General features: G+C 37.5%; 1 protein-coding gene across 1 annotated transcript in view; it reads left to right on the top strand.

Annotated features, from left to right (window-relative positions):
• The window catches only part of DCHS2 (dachsous cadherin-related 2), a 208,112-nt gene that overhangs the window by 138,059 nt on the left and 50,602 nt on the right, over nt 1–19,451 (top strand). The window contains exons 10-13 of the mRNA XM_019641158.1: nt 629–868; nt 9,728–9,862; nt 10,078–10,287; nt 13,929–14,786. Of these exons, the coding sequence (XP_019496703.1) occupies nt 629–868; nt 9,728–9,862; nt 10,078–10,287; nt 13,929–14,786 (1,443 nt within the window). The remainder of the gene's footprint in view (nt 1–628; nt 869–9,727; nt 9,863–10,077; nt 10,288–13,928; nt 14,787–19,451) is intronic.

Here is a 19,451-nt window from a genome sequence, read left to right as displayed (position 1 = left end):
GTGACAATTGAAATCATGTAATAGCTATATGTATACAAGTCTTTATAACAATTTGTTTATATAAGTTATATGTGTAAGTGGTAGTAAGATGGAGACATGTTTTATTCATGAAATTTATTGTCTGAGTTATAAAGTCTTTACTATTTTTGTTAACAAAAAAGACAGTTAACTAAGTATAAAGAGATTGTAACTCTTTAACAAAAAGTAAATATTTTAAAGAATATAGCCAGACTCACCTTATTGTAACTTGGTCATGGTGAATATGAATAGTCATTCGACTTGAAGATGTATACTGTTAGAACCTAGATATTTTTTTAAGTGAAGGTAGATGTTGGGTAGAGAAATCATTTTGAAGTGATTGCCTCAGTAAATTATGGTATATGATAGATTACTTCTGAATTCTCATTCACCCTTACAGTTTAAATTAGGATGGCTCTTCTGACTAAAAATGTTATCTTTTTCTTATTTAGTTAATATATACATTTAAAGCTGGTTTAATAAGATTTATTCCTTAACAAAAAAAGCTTCTGAGTTTTTAGCAAGTTAGGTAAGTTAGGCCTCGGTAGGGTAAGCGGGACTTCTCTAAGGAATATTTATTACATATTGCTTTTCTCCTCTTTCAAAACAGGCTTACTAACTACAACTTGTTCTTTGGATTATGAAATAAAAACTCAGCACATCCTGACCCTTCTGGCCCAGGATGGTGGCACCCCAGCACTTTCTTCATCCCAGACATTGACAATTACTGTTCATGACGTAAACGATGAGGCACCGGTATTTAAGCAGCACCTGTATGAAGCTGCAGTTAAAGAAAACCAAAGTCCAGGGGAGTTTGTCACAAGGGTTGAGGCTACTGACAGAGATTCAGGTAATTTTAAAATATGGACACTAAGTAATTAATGCTAAAAACAAAAACAAACAAAAAAATGACGTAGTTTAAATTAGTAATGCCCCAGAAAAATGAAAACAGTTGCTAGTGATCTCAAACTTCTAATATCTCTTTAATTAACATACTCATCCACATGTAAAGATAATATGTGCTTTTATCTATCATTTTCTTGTATTGATCTTTATCATTGTTTATGGTAGAGTGATACACAGCTATTAACATATAGTTTATTGATTTGATCTTGATAATAAGCAGAAGTATAGATGAGATATGACACTTTTTTCAGAGTGTAATAGATACGTTGAGTACAAGAAAGCAAATGGTTGTTTACTCTCTAGATAGCATAAGTAGAAGGGACTAGGATGCAGGCATCAGACTGCCTGGGTCTGAATCCTACAATTACCATTTATTTCAGCTGTGTAACCTTCAACAACTTACTAATCCTCTGTTTGCTTATCTGTAAAACGGGGAAGATAATAATGCCAAATTTGTAGTTCTGTTATAAGTATGAAGTGTTTATTACATGTAAAGAACTAAGGCCAGTGTCCGGCCCAATAAATGGTCAATAAATGTTAGCTTCTGTCATTACTATTATCAACGTCAACCACATTATTAGTAATATATTACTACATTATTAATGTCAACCACTGTGACGATACAAATGACTTTGAAGTAAATGGTTACTTTGGCTAGGAACTTGTAAATTTCTTAGAATTGCTTTTTAGTTTCACTATGATGTTTTTGGCATTTAAGTTTCAGTACCTTTAATAATATTCTGTTTTTACTTTAAATAAAATAATCATAAAAATTACAGTGAAGTATTTGCAAATTAACAAAATATGCCAAATTTTCCCATCTGAATTCATGTGAATAGTTTAATAAGCCAGTCTTTTGAAATTCACATTTGTATATAGCAAGTGGCATTAGATAATCAGTATAATATTGTATTCTTTCCTTATAAGAATTGTAATATATATTTCTATGGAGAAATAGAATTAATACTAGCATGTCCTCCTGTTTCAAAGGGGTAAAAGATACATTTCCTTGATGTTTTAATTTAAATTACATATCATTTAGATGCTTTGCCCTTTTGGAAACACCGTCTTTTAATGAAATGCATTTTACATGAATTTGGATGTGAGGCTACAAAAATTATTTTTAAGGACTAACTTAATTTTCTCTCTTTTGACCAGAGCGGGGCAGTATGATCAAACAATTTTTCTTACTATGCTCAACCACATAGGACTAGCACATGCTAACAACTGTTTGTCCTGCCTGACCAGCACTTAAAGAATTTATTTAGCACATTTCTTGCCATATGGTTTTTAGGGTGACAGAAACAAGGAAGAATATACAGAAGCATTGTGTTTCACCATAATTCCAGTTCAGTAAAATTCTTTTAGAGTGTGCTTCGGTGTGAGCTGAGTAGCACAGGGCTCTGGGCACCTTAGAAGCCACTTCCCATAGTACACAGACACGTGCCAAACGGACGTGTCAGTGAGGTGCAAATTAGCAATTATTCAAGTGTGTAAATCCTTTCTCCCCTTGACCTTACTTTAGCTTCTTAATTGTATTTTTTGTAATGGACTCAACTGGAAGTATCTCTTGCTTTAATGTTTGAAGAGAGGGAAGAATTTCAAGTTTTTGCATATATCAGCTAAAGATGATTACCATAAATATGCTTCCTGATTTTTACTGTCAAGTTGCCTAAGGTTAGTGTTAGTTTCTTTTAGTATCGATAGTCTGCAATCTGTTACTTGAATTGAATGTTCATTATTCTAGAGATTATGGTTTGCCGGATGGGAAATTTAAATGTAAAGTTATTGTTTTTCTGATTCTGCATATATGGCTGTTTGAAATACACATCAGCATTTTCATGAATCTCTTGTACATTCACATGTTCTAGAGACAATTTCAGTTTACTGGAAATCTCCGTGTTTTTAATGAGGCCAGATTTGCTAAGCAAGTGGTTATGTAAATGCACGTGAGTGTGTGTGTATGCGTGATCTTTTGAACTTATTTTCCCTCAATCTTTTTCTCTCTCTCTCTTTTTTTCTGCTTGTTGGCTAAAACAATGAAAAAGGATTATGCATGAGAATTAAATGACGTAGTCAAGATTTTAACATAACTGGCATCACATTGGAATTTATGAATGGTTTACTTTATAGTACGTATTTTTAAAAATACTATAGCATTACTTAATACTAGAAAGCTTAACATATGTTTTCTAGCATTCTACAGTGCAGTTTTTAAAAAAATGTAAGCCTAAAGTGTTGGCCTTCAAAACCCATGGGAATTCAAGCACTGAATGTTTATGGTGTATGACGCACACTAGTTCTAACAGCAGTTTTTTTCTTGTATTAAAAGGGAAAAACAACTGCCAGGTTGTAACTAAGATGTTAAAACTGCTGCAGCATTCGGAGCCACCAACAAGAGCTCCATTGTTACTGAAGAAAGATCTTCCCTGAGGGGGCCGCTTTCCGCTTCTGAAACAAGGGTGCCCCCCAGGAAAGATGACTCACTCCTGGATGACACCTTTGCTCGTTAGCGGTGAATACAAAATAATTTTACAGTACATGGCCATCCAAAATGTTGAATTCTATAATGAGCGCTTATTCTCTATTTCATAGACATGTATTCTCTACCTGGGTTTATCTTGAATAAGCTCTACATCTGGTTTCCTGGAAAAATGTCTCAACATTCGATGAACAATTACACTCAACAGCCTATACTTGCAGCAAGGGAGGGACACTGCCATGACAGTATTTCATCTATGTCATGGACTCTAGGGCACCATTAATTGTAAAATGCATCTAATTTCAGAAATGTTAAAATGTGAAAAAAAAAAGTGTGTCTTGGCTTAATGAAATAGTAAACAGAAAAAGAAAACAAAAATAAGGATTACTCATAACTTTACCTACCAAGAGAAAATCAGTGTTATATCAAATATATAGTCTCATTTCATTTAATACACAGTACTGGAATTGTATAATTGTTTACTTGTCTGCCTACCCTTTAGACTGTGGACTTGTTGTGGATTCAGGACACTTTTACTCACTTTTATCCAGGTCCCAAATAGTACAAACTATGACCTAGGAGCTCAGTAAATGTTTTTGACGATGTGACCTGAAAAACTGGAGCATCTGGGAAATAAGCTGTTTCAAGTTGCCTTCACTCTTCAGAATTCATTCACTTATACCCATTTATTCCTTCATTCCATCAACCAGGCACGATCCTATTTTTGCTGTAGAAATGGCTGAGTTGTGTGGCGTTGTACAGTTGAGGGATTGAATGAAAAATAATCTTCCTAAAAAGCATACCTGAAAAGAGCGCTTTCCTGCTCAGAATTCTTTATTAATTCCCCGTGGTATTGAGGATAAAGTTCTATTCTCTTTTAGCTTAACAACGAGGCATTTTATGAAGTGGCTCTAGGTTTCCTCTGTATTCTCAACTCCTCTCGCTCTCTCACCCTTTACTCTAGGACAGGGTTCTGCAAACTTCTCTGTAAAGGGTGAGATAGTCAATGATTTAGGCTTTGAAGGTCACAGGGTCTCTGTTACTCTGTCATTGCAGCAAGACAACAGCAATAGATAATACATAAAGAAATGAGTGTGGCTCTGTTTCAACAAAACTTTACAAAAAGTGGGGGCTGGATTTGGCCAGTGGGCTGTAGTTTGCTGACTTTTGGTCTAACACATACATCTAATTAAGACATCTAAGTTACTTTCTACTTACCAGATCCAATTATTATGTCATCAAGGGAGTGGATTAATATGATATTCTACTGGATGCCAAGCTGATCAGTATCTCTGTTGAGTATGATGGCTGATAGTGAAAGAGTATACGTAAAGATATACTCTGTTGTTCCTTCTGGGTGAAAGCAAATCACAAAATTGATATAGAGTATTAGTTTTCAAAAGGTCGTTCCCTGGACCAGTGGCGCCATATCTACAAGCTACATAGCGACAACTCCCAGATGGCTTTTAGAGGATGCTGCTGTCCCTCTAACCTATGTCTTTCCCAGAGTCTTAATGAAGGGAGAGTCCTCTGAATTGGGGAAATGTAGTGGGGGAGAGTGGTGGGCATGTCACCCATGGTAAATCCATCTTAACATTTCCATCTCCTTAAGCTTTTAGAATCTTTATAGTATACAAAAGAAGATCTGGCATCTCAGGCTCAGTGATGATAGGCCTCTAATGATTGCGGTCAATCAAAGAAACTGTCAAGAGACGTAACTATATGAGATAACACATTAAATTTAGAATCTATGGTAAGCACACCACATAAATAAATCTGGCCTAAACCAAAGTTATATTTTATCTTCCTGGGTCTTACATCCTTAGAAATGACTTCCACACATATTCCCCAGGTGTATTCCAATATAAGTTAGAAAATTCTTTATATTCTTTTGAAACTATAAGTGTCTCTAACTGAGTGAGATTTGCATGTGAATTCCTACAATTTGTTGAGATGTGACTCTAGGGTCTTCAGATCAGTAGGCATTCCCCCTGCAAGAAGTTATCTCTTGTATCTGCCACTCAGTTTGGGTCTGGTCTTTAAGGAGATTAATTTTAGGAGTCCCATAAAAACCAGAAGCTTTCTGGTTTTCTAACTATGACTGAGTTGAGAGTTTAAAGCTTCAGCTTGTAATTTTCTTTCTGTAAGTTCCTAGTACCTTCAGAAATAGCCATCTCACATCATATTCCTTTTCATTATCATATGGCCCAAGTCAGCACCATTTGGTCCTCTAAGAAATTTGAATGCTTTAATAGTCATTTCATCACAATCTAACCCAGGTGATAATTTAATTGATTGTGATATAATTGCAAATGAGAAATTACTAGTATTCTATTTCCCATGTGCAAGGAACTCAGCAATGCATTCAAGACCAACGATATAACCAAACCAGACCCAGAGTCCCTATTACCTGGATCCCATTCCTGGTGCCAGCTACTGTATCAGTCAAGTGCAGTCAGGAAACCAGATGTTACAATACAGATGTTGGAAGGCTAGGAAAACAAAAAGGGAATCTTGAAGTAACCCAGGAAAAATAACTGTAGGAAGCAGCTACCACCTCTGATACTGGGAAACAAGGAGAAGAGGGTGAGGTTTTCAGAACCTGGGAAGAAAATGAGAGAGGGGGGATTGGAGAGCCTGGTACTGGGAGTACCAAAGAGATTGAAAGCTGTGAGCAGTTGCTGGAGCCAGGTGAAAGGGCATTGCTGATAGGGACAGAAAGCAAGCAGGAGAAAGGAAGGCCTGTCTCCTCCCCTTCTGACTCTCAGTCTCTCTCTGATGTCCCTTTGGGGCCAACACACTTTCTCCCCTCTTACCCATTACATCCTATTCATCTTTAGGGTCTCAGCTTATACAAAAAGCAACTTATATTTGGTCATCTCTTATCACATGGAATCGTTAATTGCTTTCTTACTTATCTGTATCCAGTGCTATATTGTAAGCTCTGTGAGAGCAGAGAATTTGTCTTCTTGCTAGCTGGTATATTCTTAGCACCTGGTGTGGTACCTTGGCACCGACTATCACTTTCTATATATATTTATTGACTGAGATAATTAAAGAACGAACTATCTACCTGTGGTAAGTCTTCCCTGATCCACTTCCTCAGTACTTTTTTTTTTAGCTGAGCCATCCTGACACCTGTTGGCAGCTCAGCGGCAGCTCAGCTCGGGCCGGGAATTGAACCAGTGACCCTGTTGCTCAGAGCTCACACTCTTGAGCGAGCTCTTAACCAATTGAACCACTTGGCCTTCCCCACTTCCTCAGTACTTTAATATATTTTACCACACTGTCTATAATTCATTGATTTAATCATCTCCGCCACTAGAGGGGAACTTTGAGGGCCAAGATAATTACTTATTGTTCAGTGTTACCTTTCCAGTGCCTGGCACTCTGTAAATATGCATTACATAAAAGAACATATGCATGCATGCATGCATGAGTGAATGAATGAATGAAACAACCAAATAACTGGAGCTCATTGCAGACACATGGGTGTCATCTGCCCAAGAATGGAAACTGAAGCCAGTGGATTGGGAGCGAAGTAAAATGAATTCCTTTTCCTCTTTTCCTCCTTCTTTTTTCTTTTCCTCTCCCTTCCTCTCTCCTTTGTTCCTTCTTTTCTGTCATTTTTAACATCAGTCAGCAATATCTGAAGGTTAGAACTAAAAATGGCCAGTAGGTTTTATAACCAGAAGGTCATTTGTGACAGTAGAAACAGTACCTAGGTATGGTAGTGGTTTGAAACTAGCTGCAGAGAATGGATAGAATTTTTAAAATAAGTTTGGCTATAAAGGGAATCAGAAAAATCTTGACTTTTATAACTTGAGAATAATATAGTTTAAGGGAAAGATGAGAATTGACAGGAAAATTCCAAGAGAAAGCATTTGAAGAATTACTTTTGCCATTGAGACAGAAAGCAGAAAGTCAAGTTGAACACAGACATAGAAAGTTGAGGGAGCTCTTTCCCAGTACTTCCACTGTCTTTGGGAAATAGGAAGGGGAGGAATTTCTCAGAGTGAGCCAGGAGGTGTTTGGGTAGGAGACACGAATGGAGAGGGGTGACCAAGGAGATTTGGTAAGATCGCCAGGTGACAGTGACATTTCAGTGGCCTCAAGCTACACTGTTGTGAAATTTTCTTCAGCCCAAGTTTTCTGCTGGATATTCAAAGCAGGCAGAGAGATGGTTGGAATGATTTTGAGTTGAGGCTTTCTTTGCTGGACATCTTTGACAAAAAGCCATGGGACCTGAAGAGATGTGCAAGGTTGCTAAAGTGATAATTCATGGGGCGGTCCTGGAAAGAGAAAGAAATGAATTGAGGAGGGGTATCCTAGAGGCTGAGTGGGTCCTACAGGTCTTAGGGTCTAAGAGCAGATATCCATATGGGTTCACAGACAGAGGTGCACACACACACACACACACACACATACATACACACACACACACACCCTTCACTAGGTGTGTGTCATCAAGTAAAATACTTCAAATTGATTTCACATTAAGTTGTGAAGGGTATGAAGTTTGGAGTGTGAAAATGCATGTATGCAAACTACAGTTAATAATAACAATCTGATTTATCTTTAATAATACACTAGGAGGATTGAAGGTAGGGACAAAAGCTATATAGAATAGTAGAAATCATAAAATCTGAACGTTTCTAAAAAGTCAGGAAAATATTGGTTACAGTGGTAAAGCACATTAGAGAATAATATGAACAATGGAAGGAAGGGAAAACAGAAAGATTTGAGTTTGTTTAGATATTTGAAGATATATCCTAGATTTGACAAGTGTTGGGAATTAAAAGAATATATAATATAATATAATATAATTTATAATGTATAATAAAGTCATAATAAGTAAGGGAATTTATTCCAAAAACAAAAGGTCCAAAAATTAAAAGGTGCTGTTCTCCATGTAAACTCCACAAAAGCAGTGGCTATACCTGTTTAATTCGCCACTGTCTCTTTGGCAAATTAACACTATACTTGTCGCCTAATTTTGGTCACCAAATATTTGAGGAACATGGAAGTAGATGTAAGATGGTATTGTTCCCATTTTTATAATGTAGGAAGAGGTAGACAGAATAACAAGCTTTATCAACCTAGAATTTTTAGAAATTCTGTCTTGGCTGTAGAAGAGATTATGTGATCATTATGAGGTCAAAGTAATCACTATGGTTATTAAATAATGAATAATGTAATAGTATGTCTAATGCCTAATGATAGAATGAAATATTTCGGTAACTTCTGACCATGTCATACCAAATACATTCATCCTACCTTATTAGACTTTTTTCAAAGTCATTAGAATACCTGCAGATTATCTCAAATAGCCTTTCTTTTTCAAGTGACAGGGTTAGAAGACATATATATTTATTCTTATATAAAACTAACATTCCATTCCATTCCTTTCAGTACTCGGTCCTATATTATATCCACCAGACCACAGTGAGATGAAAATTCACTTTTTAAGACTGGCAAGATAGAAGTTTGTAATTGATTTTTTGTTGTTGTTAAGGCCAAATAACAGTATTTCATTTTTATTAAAGTATAGAAATCCTATATTTTAAGCCCTATATATATGCTTAGATTCTTGTCAGCTAAGAAAAGAACATAGTAAAATGATCAGAAAGAACTTGTGTAAAGTGCAAACAAGCTACAATAGCAGGGGATAAACTCATTAAAGTTAATGGTATGAATGGTCTTCACAACCAATGATGGAAATGGCCTGATAGTTTTCTCAGGGGAGAAATGAAACCACAAAAATATGGGAAGAATTATTTTCAAAATGCGTAATAGTGTGGTACCACATTTCTCACTCCAGATAGGAGACAGTACTACGCAGAAAACAAAACAATCCTCATAGAAGCAGCTCTGCTCGCCCCCTGTGCTGGAGAATAAAGAGTGCCATAACCGAGCACAAGCTCTGATAGGAGGTCAATCTACAGAAACTGTCCTTTGCCCTGTAAGCTTACAATTATGCCATTAAATCACAATCGGGGTGTTAGAAGGAGTAATTAGGAATATGTTGTAGGGTTGCACACTCATAAGAAGTTTTTTATGGGAGGGAAAAAATCTTAAGCATTCACTGTGGGGAAGTCTCATAAGACTTTTGAAAATCAAGCATTTCAGCCCATGAGGCTTTTATTTAGCAAGAACAGCCAAAAGAGTTTGTTGGGTTTTTTTAACCTTAATTTGATGGTTGCTTAAAAGTCTTGCCTTTTTCATCTATCCCCTAACACATTCATAGAAACAGAGTAGGAGAACAGACGAGTGGATTCCAAAGGGATAATTGCTAAAAGTTTTCTTTATATTTTTCTTAAGGAATCAATTCTAAGCTTCAGTTTGAAATCATACCAGGTGCATCGGTTGGGCTGTTTGAGATAAATCCTGACACCGGAGAGGTGGTGACGACCACCACCCTTGACAGAGAAGTGCAGGAAGTCTTCATCCTTCGAGGTAAGGGGTCCGTTGACTCTGCTAAATAAACAAGCAAAAAATAGGTAGCAAGAGGTTTAGTGGTGAAATTTTACAATTCAGTAGGGTGTCTTTAAATAAAATATTATTGACCCAGTGCCACCTGTTAGTTTGGTCTGATACTATCTATTTAAGGGCAATATATTTTAGGTATGAATTAATGGCTACCATCTGTGCCATCTTTTATTCCATGTCAGTACTTGTACGAGACGGGGGAGTCCCTTCATTGTCCGGCACCACAACCATTCTCTGTACTGTGGAAGATGACAATGATCATGGACCAGAGATTATTGTCCCCATTCACAACATCGAGATTCTGGAAAACCAAGAACCAGGGGTTGTCTACACTCTTTTGGCTTCTGATATGGATGCTGGCAATAACGGAGCTGTTGAGTATCACATAATTGGTAAATATTCTCTTTATTAAAATTCAGCCCAGGATACCAACTGAGTTGATACACACTGTATGGTGATTATTCTGTATTTTGTATCTATTGCAGTGTCCACACAATACACACCCAATAAGAACTGATATGTGTCATGGGTTTCCTTTCTACCTCCTTCCCACAGCTATTTGGGATGACTGCCCTCCAAGTTCTTTAAAAATATTCTGTCAACAACTCTTGTAAATGTTTCTATAGGGCAATATATTTTATTGCCCTATGTTATTTAACATTAGTGGATGTACAGATGGAACAGATTGGTTTTTTTCCTACTTTGCTTCTCTCCTATGATCACTTATTTTTATTATTTTGAGCACTTCAGACTTCCTTTTCAGGTCTTTCTAAATGGAACCTAGAGGACATTAGTGGGCAAACAATTCCCAGGCCTGAATACCAATGTTACCCTTCAGATTGTCAACCATACCCCACAGATCACGATGTTTAGAAACTTCTTCCCGAGAAGATAATTCTGTGATTTTTGCTTCCTTTGGATCAGAGGCATAAGGATTTCTGACAAAATTACTTTAGCATTAGCGTGGTCAGCTTGAGAGAGCCACATCTTAATAACCTAAAAAAAAAAAACCAAAAGTGATTAAAGAACCTGTTTTTTAGCATCTGTCAGGGAGTAGATACAATGATAGAAGTTGACAAGAAAGTAATGCTTCAGAGACTGCTTCTGATGAAGTAATCTGCTAAAAGTTCTTGTAGAATGGTTTAAAGACTAGCTCCTGGAAGCTATCACTCTCTATTTGCTAAAAATTCTGTAACTAAACTACATTTCCTATGTACCACCCATTTGTTCCAAAATGAAAATGGTTTTATTGCCGTTTCCCCTGATTATAAAATGATATATAGTTAGTGTAGAATATGTACACAATTTGCATTCAGTTTTCAACAATTTACAGAGCAGTAAAATAGCTGAAAGACAATGAAGGCGGAAGATAACTCTGATGGAAAAGCCAGACTGGATACCCAGTACTCTTTTGTTTGTTTTTTTAACCCCAGGATACCCACTTATCTTTTTCCTCCCATTTTAAATTGTTTCACAATTTTTCCTGACAGCCTCAAAGACACAATCTTTATATCCAACAGCATCACATTATCAATGTGTCCAAAACCGAACTTAGCATCACCACCTTTCACCCAGCCCAGTCATGGTCTGGCTTCTTCTGCCGTTTCTGCTAGTGATCTTCAGCATTTTTTGCTCAGCTTGCCCTGAAAAGAATCTTGCTACACATGTAAGCACTGAAAATCTTTCTTCACAGTTTTACATGGAAGAGGGATTATTATTATAGCAGTCACACTTCTGAATTACATGCCCCCAAATCAATTAGTGGTCTTTGTTTGTATTTATTTACCACTTAGAAACTTAAACAGGTCCTACAATTTAGCTCATAGCAAAGACCCCCTCCAATTATCAAAGAACATATTTCCCAGGCATTAAAGTCAAAGAGTGTTTCAACACCAAACACCAATACTGGGAATGCTCCTTTATTTGGTAGAAACTTTTTACACCCTGGGGCAGTATACTTTGGTCAGGTTGGGATGAGTGAGAGGTGAGCCTCTTTTATAATTTGAAAGAAAGGGGATTGCAAAAGTGAGTGTGGCAATGACAAACCCATATGATCCTAGGTGACTTCTCAGGCAGAACAATTTTAGGAATAAGGATATGTAAATTGTGCTCCAGGAAATTACTTTAAAACTACCTGTTCCCAGGTAATCCTTGGAAAGCTTCGTACAACCCCGGGGACATGCAGACCTCATTTGAAAGACAACTGGTCTAAACACCCTTTATTTATTCTTTCATCTAAGGCCATTATGAATTCTTCCAGCTTACTTCTTCTTTTTCCTCCTTAATATTTTTGGAATGTGTCCACTTCCTCTATGCCACTTCATCTATACCGATGATTTCAGAACCTCCTATTGCTCAAGTAGATTACCGTAATAGTCTCCTAACCTCCTGTATTCTAATCAAGCTTTGACATCGCTGCCCAGTACTCTTCCTAAAACAGAAATGTGATTCATGACACTTTCCTGTCTACAATCCTTCAGGGCCTTCCCATAGATTTCAAGACAAAATATAGAACTTTCAGCAGTGTACACAGGGCACTTCATGATTTGACCCCTGCTCACCTCCTAAATTCATGATTTCTCCATGGCCAACTCTCTCCCTACCCTTGATATTCAAATACCCAAGGAACCCTGTGTTCTAGCCACGCTACACATTTTACAGCCATTAATTTCCCATATTCCTGGGATGTAACACAGGCTCCACCCTCTTCCCTCTTCCCCTTCCCTCTCTCTGAAACTTGTAGCCTGTCTTCCTCCCCTTTAGGAGTTAATTTTGATGTCACTCTTTCAAATAAGCATTTCCTGGCCATCTTCATGCAGGACCGTGTGGCCTTCCCCTGTGCTTCCCAGTGCCCTGTATGTATGATTCTCATATGGTACTTTACTGTCCAGGTATTGACCCACCTGTCCTCCTGGGCTATATACTCTTGGAGACCAGGATCATGTCCTACCCTCCTCATAGTCCCAGCATCCAGCACATACTTGGTACAGGACAAGTGTTCCTTAAATGTTTGCTGAGTGCATGATTTGCCTTACCAACAACACATACCACAGAAATGTACTTTATCAGATCATCCCTATGTTTGGTACAAATTGGCCATGTCTTATGAATACATACAAGTACCTTCTCCTCAGCCCCCCAGCACAACCTATGACTATCGTGTTCTCTGAAAGCCATTCCACTTCTCCTGGCAGCCTCAAGTAAGCTCCCACACTATTGGGAATAGTGTGCCTCATCCAAGAGTGTGCCCCTCATCCAAAAATGTGTCTCTCATCAAAGACAATCGCCAGCAAGTCACGGAGCTACATGTTTCCTGACTAATGTTCATTCAGGGTGACTTTCAAATGTCTTTGAAGGCTTTGTCCCTGTGTTCAGTGTTAACGCTTATTCCACTTAGTACCATGGACAGTCATAAAGGGAAGATGTTTTTTGAAGGCGACGGAGAAGAATACAACATTGTGCTTGCTTATGTTATGGAAGAAATAGACAAGTGCTCCACCATCTAACGGAAGTGTGAAGATTGTGCCCAATGGGCCATGGAAATGGGGAAGAGGAACTTATAACAGTAGTATATAGCTGGCATAGACTCTGTAGTAACAATTGAGAAAACTACTACCATTAATCTGTTAATTTTTTATTGATAGCTAAAGATGGATATTATATCCTGTTTCTTATTCCTGCCTATTGTTTTATTTAAAAAAATCATACTTCTGCAAATCAGTCTAATTATAGATGTTCTAATTATAGTTGAATTAAGATAGATACTAAATTATGTTATTTTGTTTATCCCCCAGTAGTAGAAGCTTCATGAGAACAGGAACTTTATCGTGGCACTGTTGTATCCTTAGTACTTACAAAAGTGCTAGGATGTAATAATCAGGAAATAAATATTTGTTGGATGAATGAATCAAAAAATTTATATATATATATATATATATATATAGTTAGTTAGTTAGTTAGTTAGTTAGTTAGTTAGTTAGCCAAGGCTGCTAATTTTTCAATTCAAATGAACTTTAACTGTTTTCTTTACTAGATGGAAATACTGATGAGTACTTTGCTATTAATAAAACGTCAGGGGAACTCTCAACCACACGTGCTTTGGACCGGGAACAGGTCAACAGTTTTGCCCTTGTCGTCCTGTGCTCTGATCTGGGGGAGCCACCTAGGAGCTCTGTAGTGCAGTTGCAAGTTCGAGTTTTGGACGACAACGACCACAGCCCCTCCTTTCCCATGCTTCATTACCAGTCCTCCGTGAGAGAAGATGCTCAGGTGGGAACAGTGGTTCTTGTGCTCTCCGCTGTGGACAAGGATAAGGGCCTGAATGGGCAAACCGAGTATTTTCTTACAGATGAGGCTTCTGGTGCATTCACCATTGATCCCTCAGCGGGCATTTTGAGAACCTGCCAGACCCTCGACCGAGAAGCCAGATCTCAGCATACATTTAGGGTCGTGGCCAGAGACTGTAGCATCCAGGGCTCAAGAAGCACCTCAGTAATTATAGAAGTGCATGTCACTGATGTTAATGACAATGATCCTGTTTGGGAGCAGAACCCCTTTGATATTTTTCTTTCCCCTCAGTCACCTACAAACCAGACGACTGCCATTCTGAGAGCCAATGACCCAGACTTGGGGCCCAATGGAACTGTTATTTTTAGTTTTGCAGAGACCCAGTCACTATTTTCTATTAATAAATATACAGGAGAAATTCAACTTCAGCAGAACCCATCTTCAGAATATTTTCCGATCTGGCTGCAGTTGAAAGTTATGGACCAAGGGGTCCCAGCTAGGACAGCCATTGGTCTCTTGGTTATTCACATGGAAGGAGAAGACGTAAAACTTTCCTTCAGCCACCATTTGTATAAAGGGATTGTGACTGAAAATTGTGAGGCAGGTAAGTGCCCCTTCAAGTTTTTTGCATATTGTACCCATTTTGACAAAAATGTTTAAAGCTAAGGATTACACAGTAAAAGAGCTATTGTAGATTCAATTATAAAGTTTTGAATCTAGCCAATTCTAGGCATGCTAATTTTCATCTAAAGTATGTCAGAAAAATGTACTCAAATACAGTAAAACACATACACGTGACTATTTTTCCTCATAATGCGAATTATTTTAAATAATTTCCACACAAATTTATGCCATAATGGTAAACATAAAAAACCTACCAAACTGATTAATTTAAAACACCTTTTTATACAAAAGAAAAATATTCTTTGTAGATAGTTGTGAATGGAAAGAAATCCAATCTGGGTAATTATATCCAACTAGAGAACAGAGGAATGAATCTTCTGATCTTTCCATCCAACCAGAGGGCAAAGTAAATGTGCTCAAGTGTTTAGGAAAGGAAGAGTTTGGTTGTGAAAGGTCTGATGTGTGCTGTTTTTTTGCTCATGTCATTTTTTGTTTTCGTTTGTCATGATTCAATTTCACTTTATACCTGCATAAACCACTATTTAGAAGGTAACCTTCATTTTTCTGAAATCGATTTACTTATTCCATAGTGAAATATATATTTTATGTTATGTACTGCCTTCTATATGAAAAGAGAGCATTCAGCTTAATATTGACTTTGAAATTAGGGTTGTTCTCAGTTGCAGACTATTAACCAGACTTCAACCCTCTTTTGAGTTATGGTTATCCCATGGGTTGCTTACTCAGAAGTCCTATTACTGATTCTAAATATAATTGTGAATTGCTATTATCTTCATTAAATGAAATAATAGTGACTTCTAAAATAAGTCAGAAATTTCCAACCTATATTCTTATATGTAATGAGGCTTCCATGTAAGAGTTAAATGTTAAACAATTGAGATACTTCCTTAGAGCTATATTTTTAGTCCTCTTAAGAGGCATACATCTCAACCAAAGAACAAAGGCTGATGGAAAGTAAAGTTAACATTGTCTAAATAATATAGCACAAACTACAATATACTAATCAATCTAGAAATTGATCTGATGAAATCATAGAATCTTTGAGCCCAGCCTTTGTCTGCAGTGCAGATACAGGCATTTCTCCCTAAATATCCCTGACATGTGGTTTTTTAGTCTCTACTTGAATAAGTCAGTGATTGAGAGTTTTGGACAGTGACTTCTGAGCCTGGGTGTGAAACATCACCCACTTCCTCAGGTTCTGCTTCCCAGTTCTTCCAGGTTCTGCTTAGGTCTGGGGTCAGGACATCTGTTTTTAACAAGCTCTGTGGGTAAATTGATTGCATGACAAAGTTGAAAAACCCTTTCCTTTGGAAAGTCATTCGTATATTGAACCCAGATCTGCCTCCTTTATGTCTGTCCATGAATCTTAGTTCTTCTTCTGGAGCACTGTGCTGCTGTATGATATCACCCTTCAGGTATTTTATTTGCTCCTTCAACACATTTTTTTTTAAGATTTTTATTGGGGAATTGGAGGATGGGAACAGCACTGGGGAATTGGGGGAAGGGAAACAGACAAGTTGCTTTTTTTGTTTTGTTCTTCAGTCTAGTTGTGGAGGACGTTGCTTCACTGGCCCAAGTTGACACCATCATTGTGCTCTTCCTGGGAGAGGCAGATCAATCGCCAGCTTCTGAACAGCCACTCACCATGTGCTGTCCACACATGGTAGCCCATGGCAACCCACTAACAGCAGGTGCTGCAGCCTATACTGTCGCGGGCAACTCACGGCAGCCCAGCTCCAGGTTGAGCTGTTGTTCAGCATCTTAGCTGTAGAGGGCAGTATCACTGGCCCTCATATGTGGGATCCGAACTGGGGCCCTCTGGCGTCGCAAGCCAGCTCTTAAGCAATGCACCACTTGGCCGGTCCCCCCCTTTTTTTTTTTTCTTAGTATTATGCACCACAGACTTTTCTGTTGGGATATGTTAGTGAACTAAAAGACAAAGATGCTTTTTCTTGTAAGACTTCATTCCAGCAAAAATAGAGAGAGATATCAGTAACAGATAACCAATGTATAGTATATGTTAGATGGTGATAAGAGCTATAGAATAAAGAAAAAGCAGAGCAGAATAAGAGGGAATTCGGGGAGCTGGGGGAGGGAGTAAGTTGCAATATTAAATAGCAGGCAAGGTCAGACATCATTGGGGCAAAGATTAAATAGAGGAGGTAGCCATTTGTATATTTGGGGATAAAGCATTTCAGGAAAAAAAAAGGAAAATCTAGTGGGAACCTGCCTGGTTTGTTCAAAGAATAGTAAAGATGACTGCAGGGTTGAAGCAGAGTAAGCAAGGTGGAGGATAGGCGAAAACAAGGCCAGAGGACTAAGAGATCATGCAGGGCCTTGTACACCATCAGGAGGACTTTGACTTTGACTTGAAATAATTTTTCCTTCTCTGGATTGTTCATTTATCCTTCACATAATAGGGTTTCCAACCACTACTAGTGAATATTCACACCCAATAAAAGTTTTGTGGAGTAATATGCGTTAAATATATTATTCCTCAAAAGAATTGTCATGGAAGTCATTATTGTTATCACAATGTTTTCACATTAGTGAATGAAATTTCTGAAGATTAGGTAATATATCTAAGGCATTTCCTAATTGTTAAGATATTCTCTCTCAATTCACCCAGGATCAATTTGTTTGCAGAATTAAACCTAAATAAAAGGCATCCAAAGAAAATATTTCAATATGAAATTAAGTTAGGGATTAATAAGTGTAATAATATTTCTGGTTGAATTCAGAAATGATTTAATAATAACTCTAATAAAAACTGCCGTGGAAGGGGAAAAATTTGCACCTGTTTTTGTTTTTCAGTGTGCCATTCATTTGTATGTCACAGGTTCACTTTGTTGATCAGAGGCAGCCATTATGGGAGGAAATGACCTTGATTTTAGCCCTTTTCCCATCACTCGGGTAGCATGACATCGAATCTTCATACCTTCTACCTACTCCCTACCATCACGATTGAGATGAATCAATATGGTTAAGAGTAACCTGAGATAAAAAGTTAGGGCAGAAGACGGTGAAGACCATATTATGCTCTTACCTCTCAAGGTGGACTTCCTGTTTACGATTCAGTCAGAAAAGCTAATGAATAATATATGGATGGGAAACCTTTGTTTTGCTCTCTGAATCACTGTTTTCTCTTTGACCTCTGAGCAGCTTTCCTTCTTAGTCCTCTTGTATGTAGAATTACTTGATTAAAATTGACTGTTATCTTTTTAATAGAACTTAACACTCTATTTATTAAATCTTATACATAAGGAAGGCTAGAAATTCTTCTGGAAGTATTACCAGCATACGGTATCCATAAATATCCTGGTAGGTATACATTTCAAGACCTCTGAAGCCGACTAACTATGACCAAGCTACGTCTATAGCAGTCTATTTTAAGTCGATGGTCACTTAAGTTCAAACACATTCTAAAATCACTACCATTTTTACTTACCCCTTCCATGTTTATGCTTTTGTCATTATTTTTTACTTCTTCTATATGTGTGTGTGTGTGATTGTGTGTGTGTGTGTGTGTGTGTGTGTGTATCCCTTAATTTACTGTTGTAATTACACATGATCTTCCAACTTTTGCCTTTTAACCTTTGTAGTAGCTTTAGTGTTGGTTGATCCACTGCTTTTATTATAATTTTGCCTTTGTCAGTAAGAATTTTTTTCTTTGTGATATTTTCTTATTCATATTTTTTTTTCTTCATCTTCTTAAAGAAGTCCGTTTAGCATTTCTTCTAATACTGGTTTGGTGGTGATGAACTCCTTTAGCTTTTTCTCATCTGGGATATAGTTTCCGTTTTAAAAGCACCCTTTTAGTAGGTAAAATCTCCTTAAGAGTCTGTTTTGAAATGTTCACTTATTCATAGAAATAGTCCCTTTCAAGAGTACCAGTTGCCTATAAGAGAGAGTCTGGCCAGATAACAGTGTGAAGAAAAGCTGATGTCCAAGTGTCCTCACTCTGTGCTCTTAAGTATTCCTTTCAACCAGGGTGAGAGGGATCTTTTTGTTGTGAATCTTTTTGAAGTGAAAGATACACCACTTGGTTGTCCAGGATGTTTCAATCCATTAAAAAATTTAAATGAACCTTCTAGAAGCCAGCTTTTATTTTTTTTTCTGTTTCACTCCCAATGCTTTGGTTATCCTGATAAGGATGAATCAGCAACCATAGTCCCCAGTGTGCACTGTTCACAACTTCATACACTTCTTTGAATTATGGGGGGAGGGGGGATTGAAATTATGAATTGCATTGATATCCTAATTAAAAGTAAATGCTCAGACTTTGAAAGACTTGAAATAAAATTCAAATTCAAGCATGATGACCAGTAGGGGTATCCTAGCTAGTAAAATATATTTAATATTGTATCATAAATAAATTAGATCTAGCTATTTGGAAGAAAACCCCTTCTTCCGGCCCTTTGGCAATTGATCCAGTGGATTCTGGCTCTTACTCTGGGTAAGGCGGGGCACATGTATGTGGAGTATGGGAACTGTGATAGGAGTTAGTGTAGCCACGCCCCTGCTCACAATGGGCAAACTCTGCTTCTCTAAAGCGGAGACAATAAGGACCCTCTCACGGGGATGCTGTAAAATTAAATGAGGTCATAACAGTGTACTAATCATT

This window comes from Hipposideros armiger, unplaced genomic scaffold (genome assembly GCF_001890085.2).
Source record: "Hipposideros armiger isolate ML-2016 unplaced genomic scaffold, ASM189008v1 scaffold_58, whole genome shotgun sequence".
Classification (NCBI taxonomy): Eukaryota; Metazoa; Chordata; class Mammalia; order Chiroptera; family Hipposideridae; genus Hipposideros; species Hipposideros armiger.
This window is presented reverse-complemented; position numbering and strand designations above follow the sequence as displayed.